This window comes from Pleuronectes platessa, chromosome 3, assembly GCF_947347685.1.
Source record: "Pleuronectes platessa chromosome 3, fPlePla1.1, whole genome shotgun sequence".
NCBI classification, from domain to species: domain Eukaryota; kingdom Metazoa; phylum Chordata; class Actinopteri; order Pleuronectiformes; family Pleuronectidae; genus Pleuronectes; species Pleuronectes platessa.
This window is the reverse complement of record NC_070628.1, coordinates 24,424,711-24,452,467: the sequence shown is the minus strand read 5'-3', so window position 1 is coordinate 24,452,467 and position 27,757 is coordinate 24,424,711. Positions and strand designations below refer to the sequence as shown.

The following is a 27,757-nucleotide window of genomic DNA, read 5'->3' as shown; positions in this document are numbered from 1 at the left end:
ATCAGTCTCAGCTGCATTCGGTGTTTAGTGCTAATTGTCAAACGTTAATGCATCAAGCTGAGATGATGAACATGGTAAAGATTACACCTGCGGAGCATCAATATGTTTTTATTGTCCTTATGAGCACGTTGCCATGCTGATGCTAGCATTTAGCTCATAGCACACCTGTGCCAGAGTTCAGCCTCCCGGAGCCGCGAGCGAGGCTGCCGGCTCCTACTTGTGTTTTATTGATCCCTCATATGCTATTATTCCCGGGTGAACGTGACAAAACACACATAAGAGAACTTCAATTACACTGTTTATTTATCACCACTTGACCTGTGTGTGTGTGTGTGTGTGTGTTGTGTGGGTGCGTGCCTGCGTGTCATATTGTGCCTCGCCGTATATTGTCTGTGTATACCTTTCCTGTATGATTGTAAAACTTTGATATCTAGCTCGATTGTGATAGTCCCCCTTCCTGTACATGAACACATATTCTGCTAGTAAAAATACACAACAGGCCAAAACAACTCAAACGGGTGTCGTGGCTACACACAACGAGGCCTCGCGTCTGTAAACTGTGAAAAGTAACAAGTAACAGCAACTTAATCCATGGTTTATGTGAAGGGGTTTGCTTCGTCGGCTTCAGCACTCCTTCTCTGTTTTAACCGATACAAGTCTTGATTTTGTAGGACTTCGTATTATTAGATTGAATGACAATATAAGGTGTAGAAACTAACCAATGGTTACACAGTTTTCAGAAAAAAGTATATTGTATATGTATATATATAGAGAGTTATATATATAGATTTATATTCATTTATAAGCTTTTTAAAATAGCACAGTAAACACTTTGCACACATGATAAAAACCACTGAATGTGTCTGATTGTTTATGTATAGGCCAATGGAATCAAGGGAACCACATCCTGGTAAAGGGCCATTTCACTTTCTCTGCAGTCAGCTCAGGAAGGAACCGTTTGTCACTAGTGTAGAAATGAGAACATTCATTTGTGATATTTTATTGACAGACTCAACATGAGGATTATGTTTAAACTCCTTTTCTTTTTCTGCGCGTCGTCTGTGTTTGTTTAAGTCGCCTTCCTGAAGTGGCTAAACACGAAAGAGGACTGAACCCCGGCTCCGGAGCGCCTGTTCCTGTCTGTAGCTGTACGCTGAGTCTGCACACTTTAACCACACAGAAAGAACAACGGAAACAAAAAAAGAGAAGTTATATAAAGACAGTCAAGTCAAAAAACCAGAGATACAGAATTTATAGTACTGCACATCATCTCTACTTGTCCCCCTTTCCTTCATTTTTTTTTTCTCCTGTCATTTCATACCTGTACAACACCTGCCCTCTACCTAATTGTCTTTCTCTCACTCTGACTGTCAGTCTCCTTTTTCCTCCCCAAACAGTCTCTGTACAGTTGGCTTAGTGGTGACCATAGAAATAGCTAAAGGGTTCTGTGTGACGTTGGTTGTAGTTTGTACAGAAACATTAGTTTTTTTTTTCTCCATGTAAACAGGCACACACAGATCTCTAGAGGCTAACTCCTCAGTCCAAAGAAAAGACAAAACACCTCTGTGAGTGAATCTGTCTCTCTTATTTTCACTTGTCGTTTTTGTATTCCTCTGTTCATATCAGTTCCTTTCTTCTTTCTGCTGATGATTTTCCTAATCGTCAAATGTCAAGTGTTTTGGCCCCGGTCTCAGTCCCGCTGAGAGGAATAAGGCCTTGGATTGTTCCTCAGGTATATAGTTCTATTTCTGCTTTCCCCCCTCTCGGCAACCACTGCCAAGGCTTCGTTACAGCTCGACGGCCGAGATAATGAAGTTTAACGAAGGTTGCTCTTGTCCAGGTTGCTGTTTGTTTAGTTTTGTTTCGCTGTCTATAGCGTCGGCGTTGGTGGTCTGGTACAGAAATTCACGCTGTCTCCGACATGTCCACGTGGAACGAGCTAGCAAATCCTTTTGCGGGCTGCAGAGAGACAGAGAACACACTTGTTAAGACAAATGACACCCTTCCCCTTGGGACTTTTTAGTGACACAATCGGCTCGAAATACCATCACTGGAAGGATACATGCCACAGAGGACTCTCTGTGAAGTTATTTATATACCCTAAAGGCTGGTCGTCGCGGTGTAATGGCTACAACTAATTTGGAATTGGATAAAAACATTTCCATCAGCGGAGATAAATGTTCAGAATTTGGTGGCTACATAATGCATGCAGAGCACTAATTGCTTCATTAATTATCTATAAATGGATCATTAAACATTTATAAACCCTTTATCAAGGCAACGCTGGTGATCAGAGCATTGCCGTAACCACTAGTAGCATTTGGTGCTATTTTTAAAAGGAGAACAAGAGGCCGATTGGTTAATAGAGCCTCAGCCTCTGGGACCATTCCCATAGTCTTCACAGACTGATGAACAACAAAACCTTGCTGTGGCATTGTGGGGTTGATTAATTGCAACAGACCTGAAAAATGTGAGAAATCGTAAATCAAAAACAAAAAAAAATGAAATAAATTTGTGGCGAGTTTTGGTCTGAGCGAATAAGGAGTGCCTTTATCCTAACCCTGCGAGGCAGACGAGATGAGCAGACGCGCAGGCAGCTATATTTGGAGCAAAGCAGGCTCTAGCACCTAAAGGCTAAATACCAATTATTTTTCACACAGACCTGATGTGCAAGAGAATATTGCTTGGCTCTGTTTGCCAAGTGGCACACAAGAAAAGAGGAAGGGAAAAAAATGAAAAGAAAAGCAGGTTATGGTATTCATCGTTTACCTGAGAGACAACCCACAGTCAGCATGCAGTATCATGGAGGATGGTAGTTAACATGGTGGTGACTTGACTGAAATGACTTCTCTACTGAATGTGTATATCGAATCCATTCTCTACTCTTAGAGCTAATAGAATATTCATGTAATGTGCGAGAGCTCGGAAAGCAATTGAAAGCGGCAAATAGTGTCCTGCCATCCTTTTCAGAAGAATCTCTTTAGAAATCCCAGCGAGAAACTCAGTTTTTCTCCAACGTATATGAATATGTTTCATTTGCCAAATTAAACCGACTTCACATAGTGATAGTTTTTTATTTCTCCTTTCTCGCGAAAGAACAACAACAAACAAACTTGTGTACGAGACTTTTCCAGCAGAGGAATCGTGACCTCACGTTTGAAAAGCCCACCTCACCCACCCCTCTTTATGTCAGGTATTGATCGGCCGGCGAGCAAGTATAGATACTCGAGACTGGCTCTTGAGAACAAATGGACTTCATTCCTCCTGGAGAAGAAGAAGCGTGGGTTGTGTTTTTCACCTTTCGAGCTATTCAGCAGGAAAGTCATTGTGCTTGAGCAAAACTCCTTTTGTTGAGCAGATGGAAAAAATATGTATTTTTCAACATGAGATGATGTAGCTTGTATTTTCTCCCTTCACGCTCAAATCCTGTTATTTAAGCTATTAACTCTCTTTAATTGTATGCGTTTGAGGATGGTCGGAATAAAACATGAGGTTGTGCTTGTGTGTTATGACCTTTTCCTATATGAGCATCAGATAAAAAGGGATATTGAGGGGTCAAAATTTAGAGAAAAGGATAATAAAATAAAGAAAAAGGGGCCACAGCAGTTTCACATGAGTCCAATCCGGATTGTGTTTATTTTATAATAAGTCATATGATTACAGACAGTGTTAAGGGTTAGGATGGGGTTAGATTAAGAATTTCAAAGGGTGTTTTGGAGCAAGGGGAGTTAGCAGTGGTAGATTCCATTACATTCAAAAGAAGAAATTATAATTTACAAAAATAAGCAATAAAAACAATTCAACAAAGCTGTATTTTATAAAAAAACTCCTTAATAATATAAGAAATAAAAGTTGATAAACAACATAAAAAGTCCAGATCAGAATCAAGAGGCAGAATAATTGTTCCCTCCTTCAGTATTTGTACTGGACCAGACCAAAGTCATAGGGTCCCAGGGAGCTTTCATACTGATACTCACAGAGAAAGGTGGGTTTGTACGGTAGGGTCCCCCTATCATAGTCTTTCCTCTCTAGGCGTGCTGGAGCTGTACTGCTGCTGTTGCTGATGGAGGTGATGGTGAAGGCTGTGGTGTGACTGTGATCTTTGACCGTCCTTGCCAAAGGTGGAGAATGACCTATCGTTGGACGAGGCGGTAGGCGAGGCCATGGTGAGCTGGTCGGAGAGGTTGACGGAGGAGGGTACCTCAGTGTCGGGCAGTGTGGCGTCCATGCCGGGCACGTGCAGGTTGCTGCGGTAGTCCGGCCCTGGCGCCCGTCTGACGGCATGAACGACGGCATCCAGCAGCGGTCGGAGTGGCCCAGGGCCTTGCACTCCTCCGTGCAGTTGGAGAACAGGTCGGTGCCTGCAGAGGAGATACATGTAAAGGCATGGAGAGGATGAGCGGGGTGAGATGGGTGGAGATTACAGACATATGAAGGATGATAATGGGAGGGCAGGAGAGGGAGCGGCGGAGGAGAAGCGCGCGCGGATATTTGGAGTGGAAAGGCGAGATGGGGGGGGGGGGGGGATGAGAGAAAGAGACCAGAAGAGAGAACACAAGTTAGCAATCATTTGCCAATGTCGCGAGCAGAAAAAGTGCAGCAAACGCTATTCATCACAGAGACAAGGCCAACATTGATGAAGCGAATTGTTTGTTTTCCTCCTCACCTCATTCATTCCGAATGAAATGTGCAATCAAAGTGATGTGGTGTGGCGAAAACATCCCCCCACCCCCCCCCCTCCCTGCATCAACATCCTCAGACTCACAATTGATTCCAAAACACCAAGAGACCAAATGTGAATCCATATTCTAAAACCCTGCTCAAGAAAATGACAATAATCTCCTACGAAATGATGCCACAAAAACAAACAACATATTCACTGGCTGCTTAACCACACTCATGTCAGTCATCCCTACACAAACCAGCAATGTGTGTAATTGACACAGAGCCACTGCCAAAAACAACAAAAAAGATGAAATTAACATCTGAAGTGATAAAATAGAATAAGGCACTCACGCACACGTCCAGCATGAAAGAGGTACCAGTTATGTTAATTACACTCTCTTAGAGAGAATAAAGGGAGCAGGACGGGGGGAAGACGAGTGCAAGAGATTATAAAGAGGCTCGAGAAAGGAACAAGAGACGTGAACAGAGTCATCATCATAATAAGACCCTGCAGCCATTCGCGACAGTTGCGCAGATTGGATTCACGGGTTTTCCTGCTTTTTTCCAGCGAAGCCGGGTCAATGCGGGAAAGCGTTGGAAAGAAGCGGTTCAAAGCAGGGGGAAAAAACGCTGACAAGTTGAGGAGGAAAGAGATGCGATGGGAAAGTGAGGTAGAAAAGGAGGCAGTGAAAAAAGAAGTGGACATTCTGGTATCTGCAATCCCCCCCGAGGCTGAAAGGGCTTCAGATCAGAGGGTCTACTTACACAAATCTATTCTACTGATCCACTCCACTGATAATGCCACTGTTCCTCTATGACTAAAAGCAGGCACAGACAAAGCTATGTAATATATACTACACAAAAAGGCTAAGCATATAGTATTCATACACAGTTACTTTTCAAGTCGAAATACAGGTTTCACTAATCAGAACAGCTCAATACAACCACGCCAGTGAAGTAATATGGTAACCTGCTATTATCAGCACTAGTAGAAACTTGCTGAAGGACTGTGCTCACTCTGTAGCAGCCTCGCTTTGACCTGGAGCTTTGAGGAAAGCTCCCCCCCCCCCCCCCCACCCCCCCCCACCCCCCCGCACACATTCACCCTCCTGCACATTAAGACTAAATCTCACAATATCAGCCTGTCATGGATTATGGATTATGTTTGCCTACAGTGAGAGAGGCATAGCAACAGAAAAAGATGTGTCTCTGGTCATATATGCAATGTGTGCAGACTGGTTACCATTTTGCTTTGCCTGCTCTATCGGACTGAAAGCTTGGACTCGACATGTTCCCACAATATGACGCCACAAAAGTCTGAGACTTTAAACTAAATTAAAAAAAAAAACAGTGTATGGGAAGCACAACGCTATTGTGGTGGGATAATATCAACGAGTCTTATGACAGCCGTGCAAAAGGTGTAATTTCCCCCGAGGATTGGGAGCATGTCTACCTTACTCTTTGAAATCCTGTTTATTTTTTCCAGGGTGGTTTTCTTCCAAACATCATCCTTGTACTTTGTCTGACCACCATCGTCCAGACAGGAGAGGTGAGGGCTCGATAACATTGTTGATATGCTCACATGAGTCGGCTTCAGTCATTACTGTGCACTTAAAGCAATAAGATTAAAGAAGCAGCAGCCGGAGGGGCTCACGGCGTTTCTTTTTGCCCTGGGGTTTGTCTCTCAGGCTACACACAGTGTTTACCTGCAGCCACAATTCAAGGCAGAAAAAAAGTCATCTTCGGCATGTTTATAATGTGTGTTTGCAGTTACTGATGATAATCCCTTAAAAAAAAAAAAAAAAAATGATACACACAAAGCTCTTTGTACTGAAGATTTAATGCACCATTAGCATCTCTATCAAGGGCAAAAAAAACTAAATTAAGCAGGGTTAAAGCGGAAATTTACATAGGATTACATTTTTTCCTACTTTCATTTGTTTTATAATTCTACCTTTATTTTGGGAAAATACAAAATCTGTTTATATTAATGAACTACGGTAACAAAAGATCTTGGCGGAGAAGGAAGGAGAATGACGATCCATAGTTATTCTAGCTGTAAATGTTCTCTGTGCACATGTGAAACCCTGTCTACCAGGTCGTCTTCAGAACTGCCACCGTGGCTGATTTGTTCTCTGGTGTTTGTGAGCAGCGTGTGGATCTAATCGAGTTCCTAATACGGTGCCTCGCGGCGGGTGAAAGGAGGCGACGGGACCGTGCAGTGACCGGAGAGCCGGGAGGAGGCACAGAGCTCACACACAAGAGACGGCGAGGGCCAAACAACGGAGGGGGGGAGGCACAGATTTCACAGACAGCGAGACTGCGTGCAGGAGAGGCAGCGAGACTGCGGGAGCCATCAGGGAGGGGAAGGGAAACCCAGGCGATCACAGATGGAATGAGCAAAGGCCAGAAGAGACAGGGGAGACCAGGGCCTCGCAGGAGGAGACGGGAGAGGGGTTAAATAGAGGTGGAGAGAGAGGGGGAGGTCCTTGATTTTTGAATCACCAGAAATGAAAATACGCAAATTAAGATGTACTTTTAATCTATTTCCACCCCTTTCATAAATAAGTTTGCAACAAATAACCAACCCTTTAGTTTATATACCCTTTTATTCTAACTGTTCCCTATATGCAAGTTAAATGCAAAAATAAAAAATATGCCCAAATTTTGATTAACCAACGTCAACATCGCAAACTTGTTTTTTTTTCACACCCTGAGGGTTATGTGGAGTTCCCTGCATTCTGCTCTATCACATCTTATTTACAAAAAAAAAAGAAAATGCCGCCGAACAGGCACCAACAAATAAAAACTCTGTATGACGACTAAAAAATCTGTTTTTTTGTGTGGGTTTTATTATTCTGTTTGCTTCAGCAAGTTTGGAACATGTCAGATGCCTCCTTGGTCTGTTTACCTGTGTGTTTCCTGTGTGCCCCACAGAATCAGCACCAGTCAGTGCTTTTGCTGCCAAAGGCTTCATTTGTTTTCATCACCAGCCGGCACGTGTGGGCTGTGTGTCAGCGGCAGCTCTGCACTGCGTCTGATCAGGTGGAGAGCAGGCAGAGCTGTGTAAATCCTAATTAAGGAATTTGAGTGATGTTTACTTGCATTCGGCCTCAGATTCACCCCTGGGACTAATGTATATTTATGCTATCTTTAAAGGTTGGGGGGCATATAAATGCTATTTCTGTTAATCCCCACATTTTTGATAGCCTTTAGCCTTTTAATGGAGTAACCGCAAATTAATTTCCACCTCTGGCGCACCAAGGCGTTGACCTCAGGGCCCTGCAATCACCTCTGTGATAAAGTGGTTGGTAGCCTCAGTGCATTCGTATCAAAACATGAAAACAAATGAGCTGAATGACAGAAGCACAGGTTTAAACCCAAAGTCCCGTGCAACTTTGCAGAAAGCACACAGACATTAATGTCAAAGGATTAAGAGAAGGCTTCACTTTTCACTCCATAGCTCTCATGTCGGACGTTATTCTCGAGTAGGCACCAGGGCGTATAGTGCTCTGGAGATGATGTGTAAATATAGTCTGCAGCAGTCACTGTTTACCGTGCATCAGGCTCGGAGAAACTCTTGTCACTTGCTTCCAAACTACTCAGTGATTTTTGCCTGCCGGCTGGCTCTTACAAAAAAATGTCAGGGACATCAACACGTACGTTTCCAGGCACTCACGGAAGCACACACACTTAAAAATACTCAACGCGGAGACATATGTAGACGTACGGAGGTGAGCAGACAGACAGGGCCGCGTGCACATGACACCCGGTGGCTGTTGATCCTCGCCAAGCACCTTTTCTTCCTCGGGCATGAAGCAAAACAACAACCAGAACGGTGACTGGCAATGACAGGCCCCGCCAGCAGCCCTATCTCTCATCGTGACCTCATCAGGCAGAAAGAACACAAGCACACACGGACGCCTGCACATGCACATGCACGCAACTATACTAACACACACACACAAAAGGAGATGTAAACGATGCTACATAATGCGAACACAATCTACTTGCTAATAAGCAATCAGCACTTCTGTTTCTTTCCTTTTTTCTTCTTTCATTACGTCTCTGCGTGTTGCCGAAATCCCACGTTGGCATGATTTGACTAATTGCCCGCCGACTGACATACATCCAGCAACCGGGAGCGGGGAAACGAAGGAAAACAAATCCTGAGAAAACACGAGCCCCGTGTTTGAATTCACTTTGCGGGTACATATCTGCTGCACTCTGTGTCTTTGCAGTCGCTCCCTCCCAGCACTCATTCATCTGTCTGTCTCCCTCTCTGTCCAGATTAGTCCCTCTGAGTCCCTTCCCCTCTTTCTCTGTCTCTTGTTATTTTTCTCTCACTTTTAAGCCTCTCTGGCCGTTTCTTCCTCTGTAGTTATCTTGTTTATAAAAAATAAAAAAAACACTCCACCTCCCTCAGGTAGAGGATGTCTTCTATCCATACCTCTGTGTTTTCATCTTGTCCTCCACTGTTCCGGAGAGACTACAGACACACAACGTCAATATTTGGACAGCAGCTCAGGACGGCAGGGGAGTAGCATGGCTTCCGTACATGAGTTGGCCGGTGAGGCTGTGATGAGTAAACCAGAGACCTCCCATGGCCAAAACAGAGCAAGATGGCTCTCACCATGTCCGGTAATGACAGACAGAGAAATTGTCCTGAGTCTCTGAGAGGCAGCTACCATTTTCGATGTTTGTTCCAGAGCAAATGGGCTGGGGAAAGAGAGCCAAAATGGCCGCTTGCCCTGAGAGTGTCCGCTTGATTAATACGGCCCCTTACACATTGTTAGAGGGAAAGCTTCTGGATGACCACTGATTATTGATCTCTGGTTTGTCTGCTTTTCATCACTGGGTCTTCTCTTGAATGCAGCACCCTACGATGTAGAGCTCTGATAATACCTCACATAGACATTAGAGTCTATATAAAGACACCTGAATGCACCATTTAAGCAGAATAAGAGGCTCTAGTAGGTAAATTACATTGCTATTGGAAATCCAGCCTGGCAAGCAGAAGATAATCCAACAGGTTCTATGAACTAATATAGTCAGATTATCAAAATTTTATTAGCAATTTACAACCAAATTAACATTGAGACCAAGGTATTCATTTTGTTCAGAATGATGAACAGACTGAGGATTTCAGTAATGTATGTGGCCAGGGTTGGGGACCGGTGACCTGCATTACTTTATTTGGAAGAAAAACCTCCCACTTCTTATTAGCAATTTCTCATTTCACAGCAAAACAACTAAATGATTCACCTTCGTTATCCACTTCATATAAGTTTATTTAATATTAGGGTTTAACTAAAAGCTGCAAGTAACCAAGCATACATACGTTTAGCCACACCTTTATTCCTGTATCTTAACATTTAACTTAGCAATTACCTTACGCTGCTTTTCAGCCATAATGACAGAAAAAAGACCCCAGTAACCTGAAGGGCACTCAGAGAGTTTTTATTTGGATCTGCACCAAATTTCAAACACTCATAAATATCATTCCCTGAAATATGTCTGGATTTTTGTATTTCAAAATCCATTCAAGTTACTCTTGCAAATCAACTGAAATGTGGAAAAAGGCAATGTTAAAGAAAGTTTTTTTCCGAGATCTGCCCAGTGTTCCAGATCCGCCTCGAACAACAAGGTCGTGCCCCTTCCCTTCAAAAACCTTCATGGAAATCACATGAGTCGTTTTTGAGAAGTTCTGCTATAACAAACAAACAAAGGAAGACCAAAACCTCACCGCCTTGGTGCAGAAAATAACCTGGTGTTAATCACATGACATAAATGTGCACTAAAGAGTTGTCGGTAAGGTTCTTGATCATATCAGCTTGTCGTAGATCACTCTGAGCATCACCATCACGTATCTTAACGTCATATTTGATGTTTTTTTCTGTCAGAAGTGTTGCGCTGCAACCTGGCTGGAGCAGATGTTCACCGATATTAAATCTCTGAGCTGAATGATATGTGCGTTTCTCGTGGCCAAAGCATCTTTACGACTCCCAGGACTTTTGCTGCAATTTCCATTCGTCTTCCTGCCTTATGTTCCACTTCAGTGATAAATATCCACGGCCCCTGTCAGAGGCCAGCAACATGCGTCTTCTCACTTTTTGATCTGCTGGTTTCAGCTGATGTGAGGCATTTTCATAAATACTGGTACTGAAAATGAGGATGAGTCGCCGTTTCTCTGGAAACACTCAAGTTCACTCATAAACCACATACCAAGAACACATCCATCACAACACTCTGACTGTCCCCTTCATTCTCTCTTTCTTCATGCTGTAAAGAGGTCATGTGGAATAGTGATTTTTGTCCTTTACTCTTCCTGAGTTTGACATAAGAAACACATGTCGCAGGCTAATGCAGTTAGTTCATCAAACTGATCGATCTACCCTTTTCTCTGCCTCGACTTTTACTGACTTCTATTGACATTGAACAGAGCGCTCGGCCTGTAAGTGGTGACATCTCCACCTGTTGCAGGCAAAATGCAGATAGATTTTTTTAATGAGGCGACGTTGCTTATCCTCTTTGCTGCAATCGATTTTTTTTTTAGCTTTTTTCAAATCACATTGAGATTTTTGTATGCTCTCCTCTGCTAGAGGAGGCTCAAGAGTGAGCTGGTTCTTAATGTGCATTTTAACCATGTCACCCCTGGGAAACTTGCTTTACTATTTTCTGACATATAAATGTTGAGTGAGTGACCGAGAGACAATTGTTGTAATTGATAGTTTGATGCAATTTCATTCTGATTTAAGTCTTTTGATCAGAATTGAAGATTGAACGATTTTGGAAAAGTGGCCTATCTATGCTCTATTTATTTGTCATGTCGCTATATAAGCGAACTGATTGTCTTTTGAGGGCATTGTGTGAGTCCTGTTGAAGCCCAGATATTAATATATGTTGTATTATTTTGACCTAAATCTATATTTGTGCACCAATCGTTCATTCTATGCCTCCCTCCCCACTCCTGTCTTGTCATCATCTGGGGCCTGAGAGGAGGATGTGTCAAAACGCTGCGAGCTAAATTCCTCTGACAGCTCCCTGACATGGGAAACTGCAACATGGTGCCCACAACTAATTCATAATCAGCCTTCTAATACACCATTGCCACAGTGATTTAATTGTCCCATTTGTCACGGCTGTTGTTCCCACCAAAACAAACGTCATGATAATGATCGTTTCCAGTCTCCCACCCGTCACGCAGCCTTCCGCAGCTGATCGAATGTTTCTGAGATGCCAATTTTTTTCTCCCTTTATTTCACTGATGAATATTTTATCCTCTCTTATCTGTCACCTTTATTGTTTTGCTTGCTCAATCTTCCCGTCGTGTTCTATTAGGATGATGAGGAGAATAATGAGGTAAACCGTGTCTAATGCGAATCAAACAACCTAAAAAGGGGGAGCGGTTGCGGGGGGGGGGGGGGGGGTAAAAGGTGTAGCAGTCAATCAATAGCGCTTCGGCTCCTGACGCAGCTGTGCCTCTCTCCAGAAACGCCGCCTTCAGAAAAGCCATTTGCCCACTTTCTGAAGGTATCCGGTGATATCCCAGCCTCACAGGCAGTGTCCCTTTGATTTAAAAGCACGTTGGGAGACTTATTTTCTAAAGTGTCAGACGAGCGGCCGTGCGGGAAGCTACGCCAGGTGTAGTTGATGATATGCCAACTGGAAATGGTTTCCTCTTGATTTGAAATATTCCGTGGTGCACCAAAAGGGAGAGGGCGCCGCTCGCTCCCGCGAGGGAACCTTGCCTCTAACCCTCCTTTGATAATTGCTATGCAAAAGGTTCCAGAAATGAATTACTGATCAGCCGAGTGTTGCGGAGAGCCAACGTGTGGGGGAGACAGAATGAAGGATGAGACCCTGCCACAAACCCTGGAAGCGACTATATGTGTGTCAGACAAACACACACACACACATAGAGAATGGAGGAGTATTTACAGTACGTGCATGCTAAGTAGAAGTGTGTGCATGCATGTGCGCACACGGATTTGCTTATGCACACAAACGCTGCAGAAGGGCATAAAAATACACAAGGTCTATACATAGTCTTCGCTCAGGCTTATGCAGATTGGCTCTCTGCTTAAAGAACGCGCACCCAGCACTAAACTTACACAGACAGGGCACACAACCCATGCGAGATGAGCAACCATATTCTCATCCCCGCATATTTACACCAACCCTAACCCTAGCCCATATGCATACAGAGGCATAGATGAGCAATGTATATTCCGATATAGATGCAGTATACACCTGGCAGTGTGCCAAGCACTAGCGACCACTCTCCTCTCATAAACTGAATCTCATTTAAGCTTATCAGAGCAGTGTCTCGAAGGGAAACTCCTTTGCTATTCTGTCATCATCACCGAGACTTGTTTTCTCCCACACAACACACACACACACACACACACACAAACACAAACACACAAGCAGATTATATACAGGTATCATGTATACACCTACATATTAAATCAGACAAAGGTATACCTTTACAGCCACACACACTCACACAGGCCCGTCTGGTTTTGTTTACAGAAGTCGGTGAAACTCAAGCGCCCCTCTTCCAAAAATACCAGCCGTGCGGAGTAACCTCCCATGGAGTGGTAAGCTGTTCCCTTCTAAATTCAACGTGAGGAACAAATGTGGCTGTCTTAGCATGAAATACGGAGTGGCGCACCAACTGTGCACGCTCCCAGGCCACTGCCAAATGATCCCGCTCGGAGCTAAATAAAGCTAAAGGAAACATGTTACAGGCTCATAAATGTGATCCTGTATCTGTGCTAGTAAACCGACAAGTAAATAACCTGCTTCAGAATAAATTCCTAAATGCATTCATAGGCCAGTCCTGGAATAGAGGGTCATGTATGATTCCTTATGGAAGCCCGGGGGTTACCTGCCGGCTGAATGGGCTAAATGCGTAACCACTTATCCACAGCCGAAGCTACTCTGTATGACTCCACTGTGCTGTTCCACTTATACATAAAGTCAAATTGTGATGCAAGATATCTGACTCTCCGACTCTGAATATGAAATTAAACGCCCATGTTAATCTTTATTTTACGAAAAACATTTATTCTTGACTGAGAAAGAATGGAGTCTTTGGATCTCTTCCAATTCTGCATTTCAGTCTCACACAGTTTGACCTTCGCAGCCTCTTTCATCAACGGGGCCAGGGAGTGCCACGACCACTGCTTCAGGCTGGCTCTCTATTTTGGCTTGGTTCATTGATAATGGAGCCTGATGAGGACCATTCACTATCCTACAACAGCTACCTTATCTGCTCTCTATTTGTATTCCCGGCACTGATATGATATTTGGCAGGTTCCGGTCTGGCCAGGGGTCTTACGCAAGCCGCGCGGCACAATCCCTCAGAAGGAAAGGGCAACTCAATAAGAAATGCGATTTTGTATCGCTCTGCTTTTTGTCTGACTCCACTTTGATCAATAAACAGGTACAGGCCTAATAGAATTTGAGAGAGAACAGGGAGATGCTTATGATAAGACCTTGTCTAGAAAAATCGAAAACCACATTGTATAGTGCAAAAGACAAACGGGAGACAGTAAATAAACCTAAAGTGAGAGAGTGGATGGAGAAAGAAGGAGAAATGTTTTAACTTCAACAATTTATCTTTATTTTAAATTACTCCAAAGCCATAAAACAAATAAAAAAGCTGCTGATGTGTTTGATCATCTGACTCTATAACCAACAAGGACAGTACAACACTGACTGTGTGGCTGAAATGCATCTGATTATATCAACTTAACCTAAATACCTTTTCTTTTCACTTGAGTGAACCTATTGATTTGTGCCACTGAAGCACTGTGGGCCTCTCACACTGGCTGGCTGCGTGTCGCTGTCTTTTCAGCGTCGCTCCGCGAAACAGCAGCAGGGTTAGAAAGAGCGGAGGGCAGGAAGCAAGAGGCACGGAGAGAAGGAGAAAGAGAATTCCCCAAATATTCCAATCTTTCATCCGGGTGTGAAATACAATCAACACCTCTGGGGCTGTTCATGCCAGCCATCCAGCCAGCGGCCCCGGAGCCCAGGCCTTCTTCGCACACTCTCAAATTAAGGAAATTAAAAGCCAGTGGTCCGCACCGACAAATCAGCATCATCCCATTCAAAATTGCAAACACACACTATCGGAACTCAGGAAGGGGGGGGGGGGGTCAGGGTACTGAAATAACAGTGTAATATTGTGGTAGAGGGGTCGGGGACTCACCGGCTGAATGACCCCGGTTGGTGGCATCGTGGTCGCTGTCACCCTGTTCGCTGTCGCCATGGCCGCTGTCTTTGGAGCTGACGATGTCTGCTTCTTGGAATGCCGAGCTGGAGGAAGCGGCGGATGGTACAGCAGAGAGTCGTGCCGGAGGAGGAGAGGAGGAGAAGAGGAGAGCGCCACGCAAAACAATGGAGAGGGCAGAGGGAGGGAGAGAGAGGTCGATGTAGAATATTAGGAAGAGGGAAGATGAAGGGAGAGGAGGAGACGGATTTAATGAGGGGCAGAGAGACAGAGAAAGAGAGGGAGAATCAGAAATCAACACCACACTAATACAGTCACGGCAGCCGTCAGGAGTCTAAATTGGATGTTACACATGGCATGTAATGAAATCCAGCATAAGGGCTTTAATAGGTGCTGCTCTGTCAGTTATGGGACTGATGCCAAATTGAAGATGAACGTTATGGATACACTGGGAACCATGTAGCCTCTCAAAGCCACAATTAACGATGCGGAGTGTACGGGATTCATACTGATGGGTGTAATATTCAATTTTACAGATATGTGAGCAGGTTATGGATCCATGAGGCCTATTGGATGTTAGAGGGCCTCAGATGGCGGATGGTGTGTGGCTCCCTAGGCTTTGAGCTCTAGTAAAAAAAGATGTGTTTGTGTGTGTGTGTGTGTGTGTGTGTGTATTTGTTTGTGTGCTTGACAATACCTGTTGACACGTCTGGGTCTGTCCACCAGATAGCCGAGTTCCGCTCGTTGGTGTTTTGTCTAGAAACCCCGGAGAAACACACATATGGTCACTTTGTAGGGCAATTGCCACATGGACATTTTACATACACGTCAAATGAGAAACATGTTACACGCATGCACAGGTTGTCAGCGGGTAATTGTGTTAGGCAAAGCTGTGGCAGCGCACGGCGTGGGGGGGGGGGGGGGGGGGCGGTGCCGCGTATCCACTTGGTGAGCGAGTGAGTGGGTGAGAGGAGACGAGAGCCTGGGAGAGTGCGTTAGGGAGGCGATTGAATGCGTAAATGATTGAACCGCCCGACGCTGAAACTGAACAACCTTTGTTCACGGTGCTGCCGTGCTGGGTCGTGCACGGAATACTTAACGCGCAGCAAAGGCAGGGCTGTGACTTGGGGTCTGGCTCCCCTCCAGCCGCGCACCGCAATCAACAGAGAAAAAAAAAGGGGTGAAAAGAAAAGAGCCCCCAACTCCACAGCTCACCCCGAGCAGAGCGCACAGGCTGAACACAAAACAGGGCCCTCCAATCCCCCCCCCCCCCACACACACACTCCTGATGATGTTTGCCACCCAAAACGCCATGACCCGCGTGGGGTGTATCGAATGCAATACAGAGGAACCGCAGGTAAAGGCTTCTAACGGAATCAAACTATGTCGCGCGTAAAGAAGTGCGCTCCTGGCGACATTTTTATCCACCGTTTTCAAATGTATTTCAGGTGTCCACTTCGTTCCAAATGGATACATATTAACCCTCACTGTGACGGCTGGTGTCACACCTCGTCACAAAGCTAACGGAAATATTCCAAACTGTGAATACATTAAGAGATAAATCAATATCCCTCTGCGCGCTCTTGAGTCTGGTTTGTGGTTAAAATATGGGTCAGATTAAATAGCACCAAACCCTGCATTTTTTAAAGCCTCTTCCAACCTGGTGCTTTAACAGGAAAATTATAAGCACTTTATGCCCAGAGTCCGGATCCCTGTCACACTCGGCTGCGCATCATATAAAGGCTGATCTGACAGCGCTCCATCGTGAATACAACTAAAAGGCCACACGGGGTTTAACCATTGCCATGTCCAACCACTATTCCCCATGACAGTGATTAAAGGCCACAGAGCAGAAGAGCGGAGTCAATAGCAGCTTTCCTTTTCCATCTTCTCTGAGACTTTTGTTGCGCGTGACCTGGGTGGATAAGGCGCTTTGACGTGAACAGGACACAGCTGTGGATTTCTGGAGGATATTTTAAATTAGGTTGAACCTTCAAATCAGTGGTTTGTTCACTTTTACCACCTCTGATGTGAAAATAAGTGGCACAAGCAGTTTGAGGCGGTTTCAGGCCTCTCTTACCTCGTTAGACAGGATGCTGCCGTTGGATATGATGTCCGGCTGTTGGTCACTGTAACCGGTGACTATGGCACCGCAGGGGTTGGTGTGATCCGTGTCGGTGCTGCGGGAGGGGCTGCACGGTTTGAGGAACATCAGATCCGTTTTGGCGGACTCCGGTGTCAGACACACCTGGTAACAGTAGGAGTTCTGGTTCTGGTGATGGTGGGAGCCGAAGCCCCCTCCCACGCCGCCCACACCAGACTCCTCCACGGGCACCTGGCCCACGGGCCCGACCCCTGATGTCACGTTGGTGCTCTGAACTAACATGATGTCGGACTTACTCAGCTTCTTCTGTTTCCGGCTCCGGGCCGACCTACTGCAGCAGGAGCTGCAGCACAGGCAGCATTCGCCGGCCATCAGGCACGTGTACAGGTTGAGCGTCTTGTCCTTTTGACAGCGCACGGCCAGCACGATCATGGCCAGGAGGAAGATGAAGGAAACGGAGCCCAGGGCGATGATGAGGATGAGGGTGAGGTCAAGGGAGGTCTCCTTTGCCTTGGAGGCCGAGCCGCGGTCCCCGCTGCGGCCTTCGACCACACTGTCCACTAACATTACACTCACACTGGCGGAGGAGGAGAGAGGGGGCTGCCCGTGGTCCCTCACCTCGATCAGGAGGTCGTAGTAGCCCAGTGGGTCCCGCTTGGGTGAGATCCTGCGGGCTGTCCTCAGCTCCCCCGTCCTCCAGTCCATGCGGAACATTTCCATCTCGTTGCCACGCAGGATGCTGTAGGACAGCCGTGCGTTCTCCCCATCATCCGCATCCATAGCCACGATGCGCGTCACCAGGTAGCCGGGCTCCGCAGAGCGCGGCAGGTGCTCCTTGGCTGTGCCATTTTTACCGATGGGGGCTATTACGATTGGAGCGTTGTCATTTTGGTCAACTATGATCACATTTACAGTGGTATTAGAGAAGAGCTCAGCGGGACCTGAGTCCTTAGCCTGCACCATGAAGCTAAACTCCTTCAGCTGCTCATAATCAAAAGAGCGCAGCGCGTAAAGGTAGCCGGTGTCCTGGTTTATGGACACATACGTGTCCACGGACATGCCCTGTATGTCACACTCCAATATGGAGTAGGTAATAAGAGCATTTTGTCCTATATCAGGGTCCAAAGCGCTCACTGCGTGAATGAAAGCACCGGGCACATTATTCTCAGTTACATACACATCATAAACCGCCTGCGTAAAACGGGGCGCGTTGTCGTTCTCATCGGAGACGTGCACTTTAATGGACTTGCTGGTGGCGAGGGAAGGCTGGCCCTTGTCTTTCGCCACCACGGTGATGGTGTACGAATCCGTGCTCTCTCGGTCCAGTGGTCCGTCCGTCACGATGGTGTAGTAGTTTTTAAAAGAAGATTTCAGCTTGAAAGGAACATCTCCCAGGATCTCGCAGCTCATTTGTCCATTCTCACCGGAGTCTCGGTCTGACACGCTGAAAAGTGCGATGACGGTGCCCGGCGCGTCCTGCTCGCTCACGGACTCGGTCACTGTGCTGAAACCGATCTCCGGTGTGTTGTCGTTCATGTCCATGAGTTTAACCAGCACTTTGCAGTGCGCGGGGACCGCGTTAGCGCCCAGATCCTTCGCCTGGACATAAATCTGGTGCGTGTTGCTCTCTTCATAGTCCACCTCCCCCGCCACCTCTATCCTACCTGTTCGGGCATCAATATTGAACAAGTCTTTTGTCCGCGGCGCGTTGTGACTGCTGAAAGAATAAACTATTTCCCCGTTTTGTCCCTCGTCAACATCTGTGGCGTTGAGTTGAATGACGAGCGTGCCCACGGGAGAGTTTTCCCGCAGGTTCACAGTGAACACGGACTGGTCAAACGTGGGCGCGTTGTCATTAGAGTCCAGAACTTTAACGACCAGGAGAGCCGTCCCGGTCCGCTGCGGGATGCCGCCGTCCACGGCAGTCAGCACGTAGCGGTGCACCGCCTGCTGCTCCCGGTCCAGCGGCTTCTCCAGCACCAGCTCTGCAAACTTGTTCCCGTCGCTCTGCGTCTGCACGTCAAGGTAAAAATAGTTATTATTCGTTATGGCATATGTGCTGAGCGCGTTCGTGCCCACGTCCGGGTCGAAGGCATTCTCCACCGGGAAGCGGGTCCCGGGGATGGCGCTCTCCGATATCTCCACGGAAATGTCCGTCTCGGGGAAGCTGGGCGGGTTGTCGTTGATATCCATCACATCGATCTCCACGCGAAACAGCTCCAGCGGGTTCTCCAGAAACACCTCCAGGTGCAATAGGCACGGGATGGTCTGCTTACAGATTTCTTCACGATCGATTTTCTCCTTCACCACGAGCGCACCGTTCTCTAAGTTCACCTCCAGATAAGGTGTCCGGGAACTGGGCACCGTCTGGAAGCGGCGAGCGGAAAGTTTGGTGATGTCCAGCCCCAAATCTTCTGCAATATTCCCAACCACAGAGCCAGGCTCCTGCTCCTCTGGCACGGAGTAACGCAGCTGAGAGACGGCTCCATCCAGGATGGAGAGCAGGAATATTAACCAAATCATCTCCTACCCCTCTCTCAAAGTGCACTTAAAGACGAAAAATAAAAAGTGTTATTCCTTTTTCTTACAAGAAACGAGCATTTCCGATTTCCTCTGTCCGCAAAAAGGCAGCGGAATTAACAGCAACAAGGCTGTCCGATTCCAAAATTCCTCTCCTCAGCCTCGGGTCAGTGGAACATTGTGTCGTTTCAGCTGTGAGAAGCACAGCCATTTGATCCCAGCTTCTCTGTTTTAATCAATTCTGCGCCGGTCTGTGAGTTTTTGGCGTCAGCGCAAACATCGCAGGCTGGAGCCAGGACGCATCGCCAGCTCTCCCCGTGCACAGAGCACACTGCCCCTTCTTTGCAGAAAGTCACAAAACAAAACAAAAAAACAGGAAACTCCACACGAGCAATTAAAAAAAAAAGGAGGAGAGCAAAAACTCCTGTTCGCTCTGCGCCCGAATCTACTACAAATGCAACTTCTGAATAAAGACTCGGCGGATAACAGGACTTTCCCTCTATCCCTCTCTCTCTCTGTCTGTGTGTGAGGATGTAATCACTGCGCCTAAGCGCTCAAAGCGGATGATGTTCTCAGCTCGGCTTCTGTGAGGAGAGTGTGAGCAGCAGGGTTGGTTTTGCGCGCAGCTCCTTTCCCCACCAGCCAATGGCATGCTCAAACACCGGGTGTGGTGGCACCTGATTGGGGCTCCGCGACGCCAGCCAGCGCGCACATCGGACCCCTCATAACAAAACCAGTGGTGCGGCGCTCCTCTCCTCTCCCCCTGTTCCTCCTCCAGGCAGGCCCGGCCTCAGTTGTAGCAGGGAAATTAAAATGTTTTACACATCCAGTGCATTAAGGAAGTCGAATAATACCAGGTGACACATGGCTTCGGCGGACCTGTCCGTGCGTAAAGGGGCCGCTGCCATCTGAATGTTGGCGTTTCTTAAATATTATAAAGAAACGAGCAAAGTGCTTGTATTTGTATGATAGTAAACGTTTCAGTTTAGTTTAGTTTAGTTTGTGTTCTAGGTTTCCCTCTTTTGATAAATGACATTCCGCTAAATAATGGACCATGGGATTTGTAAGGTTGCCCGTGATGCAAGGACTTCAACAGTCCGGCATCAAAAGCTCTGCTCTAACACCAGCGTATGAGTCAGAAGTGAGGATGCCCACAGCCAAAGACCACCATGTAAAGAGCCTGCGCAAGTAAAGACAGTAGTGACGCAATACCTCACAGGGCCATGGCCATCCTCTCTCTCTCTGCCTCGCTCTCTAACTCACACCCACACACACACACACCCTCTCTCCCCCGCTCTCTTTCAAACCCCCACACACACACACTCTCTATCTCTCTCTCTGATGCACACACATCTCCGCACAACAGAAGAAAAAATACAATAATGGCACATTTTAAATGAAGTATTATCTGCAGCGCTGTCTGAAAGTGAGCATCAGAGTGATACAAGGTTCCGCCAGAGCAGGATCACACTTGAGTTACTTTAATTCAGTGTAATGAAGCGTCGTATACTTTAGTCCTGCCGTGCTGCTAATAGCCTGGAGCCTATTAGTTCCCCTATCTTCCCATTCTTATCATTAACCCCCTCTCACGCTGGCCCTTATAACTCCAACGCACTTGCGTCATGCGTCTACTTTAATTCATAAAGCATGAATTAAAAATGCAAATGGGGTGGTGGCCATGGGGGAAACCCAAATAGTCGGGGGTCTGGCTGCTCGCGCACCACTTGAAGGGGTGATGACAAAAAGATGGGAAAGAGCGTAATTGACACTAATTAGCATAAGTCTCTAATTCCGAGTGTAATAGACGGAGCGCAGCGAGCGGCGGCCGTAATACAGAGCGACGTGCCCATTGTGCGCTGGATTAGAGCGAGCGATGCTCGATTCCGCATCTCGCCATACGAGTCAGGAGAAACAAAGCGGAGCCGTTAGATGGATTTCCACCCATGTCTGAGCCGGAGCGTGTGTGACTGAATCGAGCTGACACCGGAGCCGGATCTCCGAGTCGCGCGCCCCGCTCGGCGCCGCCCCTCTCCCTCTCTCCCCCGGTCCCTCCGTCTCTGTCAGGGTGTTACAGAGACCAACGTCGCCCCCTCGCGTCGGCCCGCTCTCTCCTTTAATGCTCCTGGAGGTGAAGAACTCTGGGACACTGTCTGCCCCCAGCAGCGCCTTTCTCAGGCCAGCTGGATGTTTCCATTTAGACACGTGGTCCTGGTGAATCTATGTTCTCTGGTGGAGGAAGGATTCTGATCATTTTATAAAAATAATCAGTGTCATAATTCAAAATTTTAGAAAGTCGTGACCAATGTAAAGATAGGCCTGATAAGGTCTTATAACATGTAACTCATGCAAAGTAAAAGTACTTTATGGATATACAAGTACATGGACACATGCAACTAGATTTTTATATCTGGTATAGCTGGAGCATTATTACTAATTTCTTAATGTATAGGTCATATGATTGTTGTAGTTATAAGGATGAAAGAAAATCTTTTTAATAGGTTTATTCCATAAAATGTTATCATATTTTAAAGGTGATCACAACAGAATGTAAACACACACCACAATGTCACACATAGATGCAAGTGTAAAAACACATGAATATGTATATATGTGTATATATGTACGTATGTTTATGTGTGTGTGTGTGTGTGTGTATGTGTATATACACACATGTATGTGAGCGTAATTGGATACTTTCAACACAGGCGAATCACTATCTGCATGTTTGCGTATTTCCTACTGACGACCCAACAGAAATATCATGTTCCCCTGGTGAATATTGATCTGTAGAACAGACCACAAACCAACCAACCACCAACACTCATATAGGATGAGGTCATCAGCTGTTGTAAATTCACGAGGTTTAACAGTTTTGCTTTTTGTTCGCACTCTATTTTCACACACACACACACACACACACACACACACACACACACACACACACACACACACACACACACACACACTGATGACAGCAAGCACCATGCAAGGTCCTGCTCTGTCCACTGGGAGCAATTTGGGGCTCAGTGTCTTGACCAAGGACACCCTGACATGTGGGAGGGGGGGCTGGGGATTGAACCGCCTACCCCGCAATTCATGATTGACCCACTCCACCTGCTGAGCCTCGGCCCCAAGGAAATCTGTGCTGGGTCCCCAGGGTGAGCCACAGGGATAATCTACAGTTTGCAGAGGCACACACCAAAGCACATCAAGTTAGCTCGCCACGATATTTAATATACACCAAAGTACGTGATGAACGACACCTACACAATTTGACTGGCTCTTCTACAGTTCACAGTGAGGGAAGACAGAATGTTCCAGGCCAGCTTTAAACCAAGGAAATCACACTTATATAGTTATAGAAAGTCAATAATATACAGAGTTCCAACTGCGAGTTCTTTAGATGGTTAAGACAAATTAAAGTTTGTAATAACCATTGCTTACTATTGGGTTTTTTAAAACATTTATAACTTGAAAAAGTTGTACAATATATTGTATGTTCATTATGTCTAGGAAATCCTAATGTCAATATAATTATGAAGTCAGATAAATAACCTAGTCTAGTGAAATGATCCCAATAAGTGGTGAAGTAGAAATACAAAGCATAAAACACAAGTCTAAATTCCAGTAATGCCACAGGGCCGACCTCCATGTAGTCTTTGACAAGGCATCTTTCCCCCATTCGCTGATTCACTGTAATATCCCGCAAATGCAATCGTCTAATTGCTGGCTCAAATAATTTTCCACAAGTGTCCTCCAAATCTCTTGATTTCATTTTGATTCAAGTCTCAACAACAAAACAAATGCTTGTTATTCCTGATGCAACACAAATGTGACAGCTGAGAACTTTTACCTTCAGCTGTGAGCCACTTAGCCTGTAGTTGTAGGCTTGATTTAGGTAATTAACACATTTTTAGAGTGTATGTGTGTGATCATAGGCTCTGGTCAGCTCACAGGTGTATTCGTGGTTATGGGACTGCAGCTCAGCCTCCTCTTGGATAGAGTCATGCTGGGAATTAGGTCATGTCATGAAACTCGCTCTACAAACAGGCTTTTCCACAGCAGACATGTTGGCTTGTCGTACGATGACGAGCTCGGGTGTCGCTAAGAACCTCAACAGCGGCTCAATGACAGTGTGCTCCGTGAAATCCAAAGGTACAAAACAGATCATCCATCCTTTATTTTATTATTTGAACAACTTCCTTTTCTTTGGTGATGTCAAAACATCCCCCCTCAAAGAAAGGCCTGTCAGAATGATAAAGGTGCATGGCATTGATAACGGTCTGTGCACCATCATGAGGGGGCAGCCAGTCAACCCAAAACATCTGTGTGGGAGCATCATGGGTGCTTAGCCCTCTCAAAGTATGGTTTATAGTATAACTATACAGATGTGCACTGAGATAGACTTTAGCATGAGCAAGTAACCGAGGGTAGTCCTATTACATTCATTCACTTCTACCTGAACCACAACTTTGACATTTCGGGAAATACCCTTATTTGCCTGCTGAGAGCTGGAAGAGAAGGTCGATACCACTGTCACGCCATCCTCATCGTCTCCTGGCTGTACCTTTGTGTATAATGGAGAGATGAGAGAGTGGCAGCAATCTTATCAGGCAGTTCTTGCCAAGAAATGCAATGGGTGAGCCTCCCAAAATGTCAAACTATTCTCCAAAGAGCCTTTGCATTAGTTCAATACTACATCCCAGGATAAAGTTTACACGGCATACAATTGCAGAAATATAAGAAAAATATGTGTCCACGCATAAAGTCTTCGGTTAACTACGTTTAGCTTCACTTCATTCCTGGTTGTTTGCTCATGAGTACAACATCACTGGTCAGTATCCTTTCACCCGAGGCCAATTTATATTTCAGTGGCTTCAAAAATGACAAATGGGACATAATTTTTGACAAATTATAACATAACCAGCCGTGATGTGTGGGGCTACCGCACTAAGCCTGGTCTGTAGGTAAAAGCTCAGAAGGCCATTAAAATTTCATAATATGAACAAAAAGGCAATTAAGATATCATTAAGGAGGTGAGCACCCAAAGGATCTACCTCAAGCCCATTAAAGAGCCCTTCTATAGCCCAGTACCCTGCCGCTGATTAAAAACTGCACTAGAACTGAATTGTTGCCCAATGACAATCTGGTTAATGGGAATGATCATTTCAATATGTCAACAAGAATCTGTGTTGTTTGGATTTAAGTGCACAATCACTGTTTGGGACAATTACTCTGGGCCTGGTTTAAATTTACTCCTGGTCCATCAGTAGAGAAACAAAAGAACCTTTTTAATTTTCTGTGATGTAAACTCATTGGCTCTCTAAAGCCCCAGGGCCGAAAAGGCTGTAGAAACTAGAAAAGAGAGCAGAACAGGTCAATAAACAAACAATGTAAATGAGAGTCTGTCCATCTTGCTGTTTCAATGATCCAGGTTGAGAAGAAAACTGATCGATACAACGCAAACACAATTTGCTGTTAATAACTGTCCCACTCCCACTTGATAGATTCTATTCCGGCGTTTCATAGGCCTGTAAAGAGAAACAGTGCGAACAGCGCCAATACAGTTGTGTGTTAAAGACATGGTATACTGGCTCTTTAACCCCAAATGAGTGTGATCGACCTCATTTGTAACATTTGGTCCCCTGTAATTGTGTTAGCCTAGAAAGCGCAGTGTGCCGTGAGCTGGACGAGGCCGTGGACAAAATGGATGGCTGTGCCCTCAGACCGAAGTTACTGTGTGTGTGATCAGTGTCTGTCCCAGACAGCTGCAGGGTGACTCCCTGCCCCAATGGCCATTACTCAGTCTGATGGATGGAGGGATAGCAGAGCGAGTGGTGGGTAAGAAAAGCAAGGGTTGTGAGGAAGGAAGGGAGAAGAGATGGGGCTTAAAGGAAAGAGTGGACAGTAGATTAGGGAAGGATGAGCGAGAGAGCATGAGGGAAGAGCGGGACCGATGGAGGGACAGGGACCTCGGGAGGTTGAGGTGTTAAGACGAGATGAGGGAAGGTGAGGGGAAAAAAGGAGGGTGGAAGGCGATCTGGGATCTGGGTGTGACAGCACTGAGTGGTACCGATAAGAAATGGAGGAGGAGGAAGAGGGAGAAGAGGAGAAGATGAAGCTGGTGCTACTTTAGGTAATTGGTTTATTTTCACAGAGAGAATCCATCACCATTTCAGTAAGTACATCAGGAAGAGTCACAGAGATGATTTTCAAGCATCTTGGCATGATACTAGAAAACATTAAAAGAGACCATAAAAAAATACTGGTTTCATTTAAATCAATGCAGAACTCAAACTTTATATCCTATGCATATAAACATAAATCAACATCAACAGCGGAGCAAGTCAATGCTGACGACGCGTGTCAAATGTGCGAGCAGCATAAATGGGAGGACCTTTGATTTAAAACAACACATCCATCAATCAATCAGACTTGTACAGCACTCTTCTACCTGCTGAATTTAAATGCAATGTTTTATTTTTTTAGAGATTCATGGTTCTAAAAAGGACAGTGATGCCATGAACATATGAGGATCTTATAGAATTTGATTTATGCCTTACGCCCCTCTGACATCCCCCTCGGCAAACATGTATGCTGCTAAGGGCCCGACCTGCATATATTTGTAATTTACTCTAAGATAAGATAATCCTTTATTGGACCCACTATGGGGAATTTGCAGTATTACAGCATCAATAGTCAAAAAGGCATCAGCACGTAATAACTAAGTTACATCTTAAGGAATATAAAAAAATCGAACGATAAAGATATGCAGTGTGAGAATATGTACAGTGAATGAGCCACAGACAGATGAATATAGCACATTGAATATGGCACAGTTGAGACTCAAAGTGTTAAAGTGCACTCCATAATAGGGGTGCATGTAGTTTTCACTGGGAGCCGGGCTGGTGGCGCAGTCTCACCGCCGCAGGAAGGAACGACACTTCAGACACTTAGGGTGAATCAGTCTGTCACTATGAATATTAATTGAAGTCTTTAGTTTCCCATTTCAGTTATGGGGTTCCTTCAAGGGTCAATCCTAGGTGAATTGTCATTTCCATTCATATGCCGCCCTCAGATCAGATAATCATTGAGCATAATTGCGCATTATTATTGTTTTGCTGCACACATGTTCCAGTACTTTTCCATACTTAACTTACAAACCTCTCTGCATTTAGACGTTTGCCACATCTATTTCTTTAAGACATGCAGGTGAAAATCTGGTAATCCTATCACAACATTAAGGGTGTATTTGGATTCTGGCATTTGTTTTGATGACCAAATAAGAAGGTTGTTCGGTCCTGCTTTGCCAACTTGAATTAATTTGAAAGATTACATCCTCCCTAGCCTTGGAGGCCTTACACCCAGTCGTCCTTGGCTTTATTTTTTCAGTATTAGATTTGTGTACTGCGCTGAATGTATGACACGGCTTTCCCTCCACCGCCTTATTACTCGTGTAAGAAAACAACACCTATTCTGGCGACACTGCATTGGATGCCTGTTTTTATTTTCTTTCATACTGATTTAAAAACTTTATCGATGACATTTACAGCTTTACTTAACCAAGCCCCAGTGTATAAAATTGATTTACTGACACCCTATGAAGCTGGGCGTCATTGTAGATCTGCTGATTGTGCCCCTCTGTTTGTTCCCCGAGCCCATTGGGGACTTGAGGGCTATCACGCTTTTGGAGTCTGGCCACTCATAAAACGTACTTTACCTTTCTAATGAGATGAGATTTGCAATATCTGTAACTGCTTTATCGTCCTTAAAAATACCCCATGTGAATATTAAAGTTTTTCAATTTCAATTTGTTGCATCTGCTTTCTGTAACTTAGTTGAGCAAACTTCTTCACAAGTAAAGCTGATTATTACGGAAGCGGGTCTTATCTTCAATAACCAGGGCAACTGATGACAATCAAATCAACAATAAAACACAGAGGAGCAGTGACAATTATATTGATGATGATGGTTATGATGACAATTACAAAGTGGTGACACTGATAAATGACAACTCATGAGTCGCATACTAGACTTGAACTAATGATGATGATAAGGATTTAAGAGGAGATGGAGGAGGAAAACAAAGATCGTCACTGATGCAATCAACAAGAAATAAGCTATAATAATATCATTGCTGTTTTATAACGGAGGGGAAAATTAATATACAATCACCTTCTCTCTGTGGCATACTGTCAAAGCCTGTGAGCTATTGAGACAGAAACACT

General features: G+C 45.3%; 1 protein-coding gene across 1 annotated transcript; it reads right to left on the bottom strand.

Moving 5' to 3' along the window:
- Positions 1-285: 285 nt before the first annotated feature.
- Positions 286-20,110, bottom strand: pcdh10a (protocadherin 10a). The gene is given in 6 exon segments (XM_053418723.1): positions 286-1,959; positions 4,202-4,260; positions 4,263-4,361; positions 14,885-14,991; positions 15,603-15,661; positions 16,986-20,110. Coding segments are annotated over 6 exon segments (2,925 nt in total). The 5' UTR covers positions 19,533-20,110; the 3' UTR covers positions 286-1,905.
- Between the last annotated feature and the right edge of the window lie 7,647 nt (positions 20,111-27,757).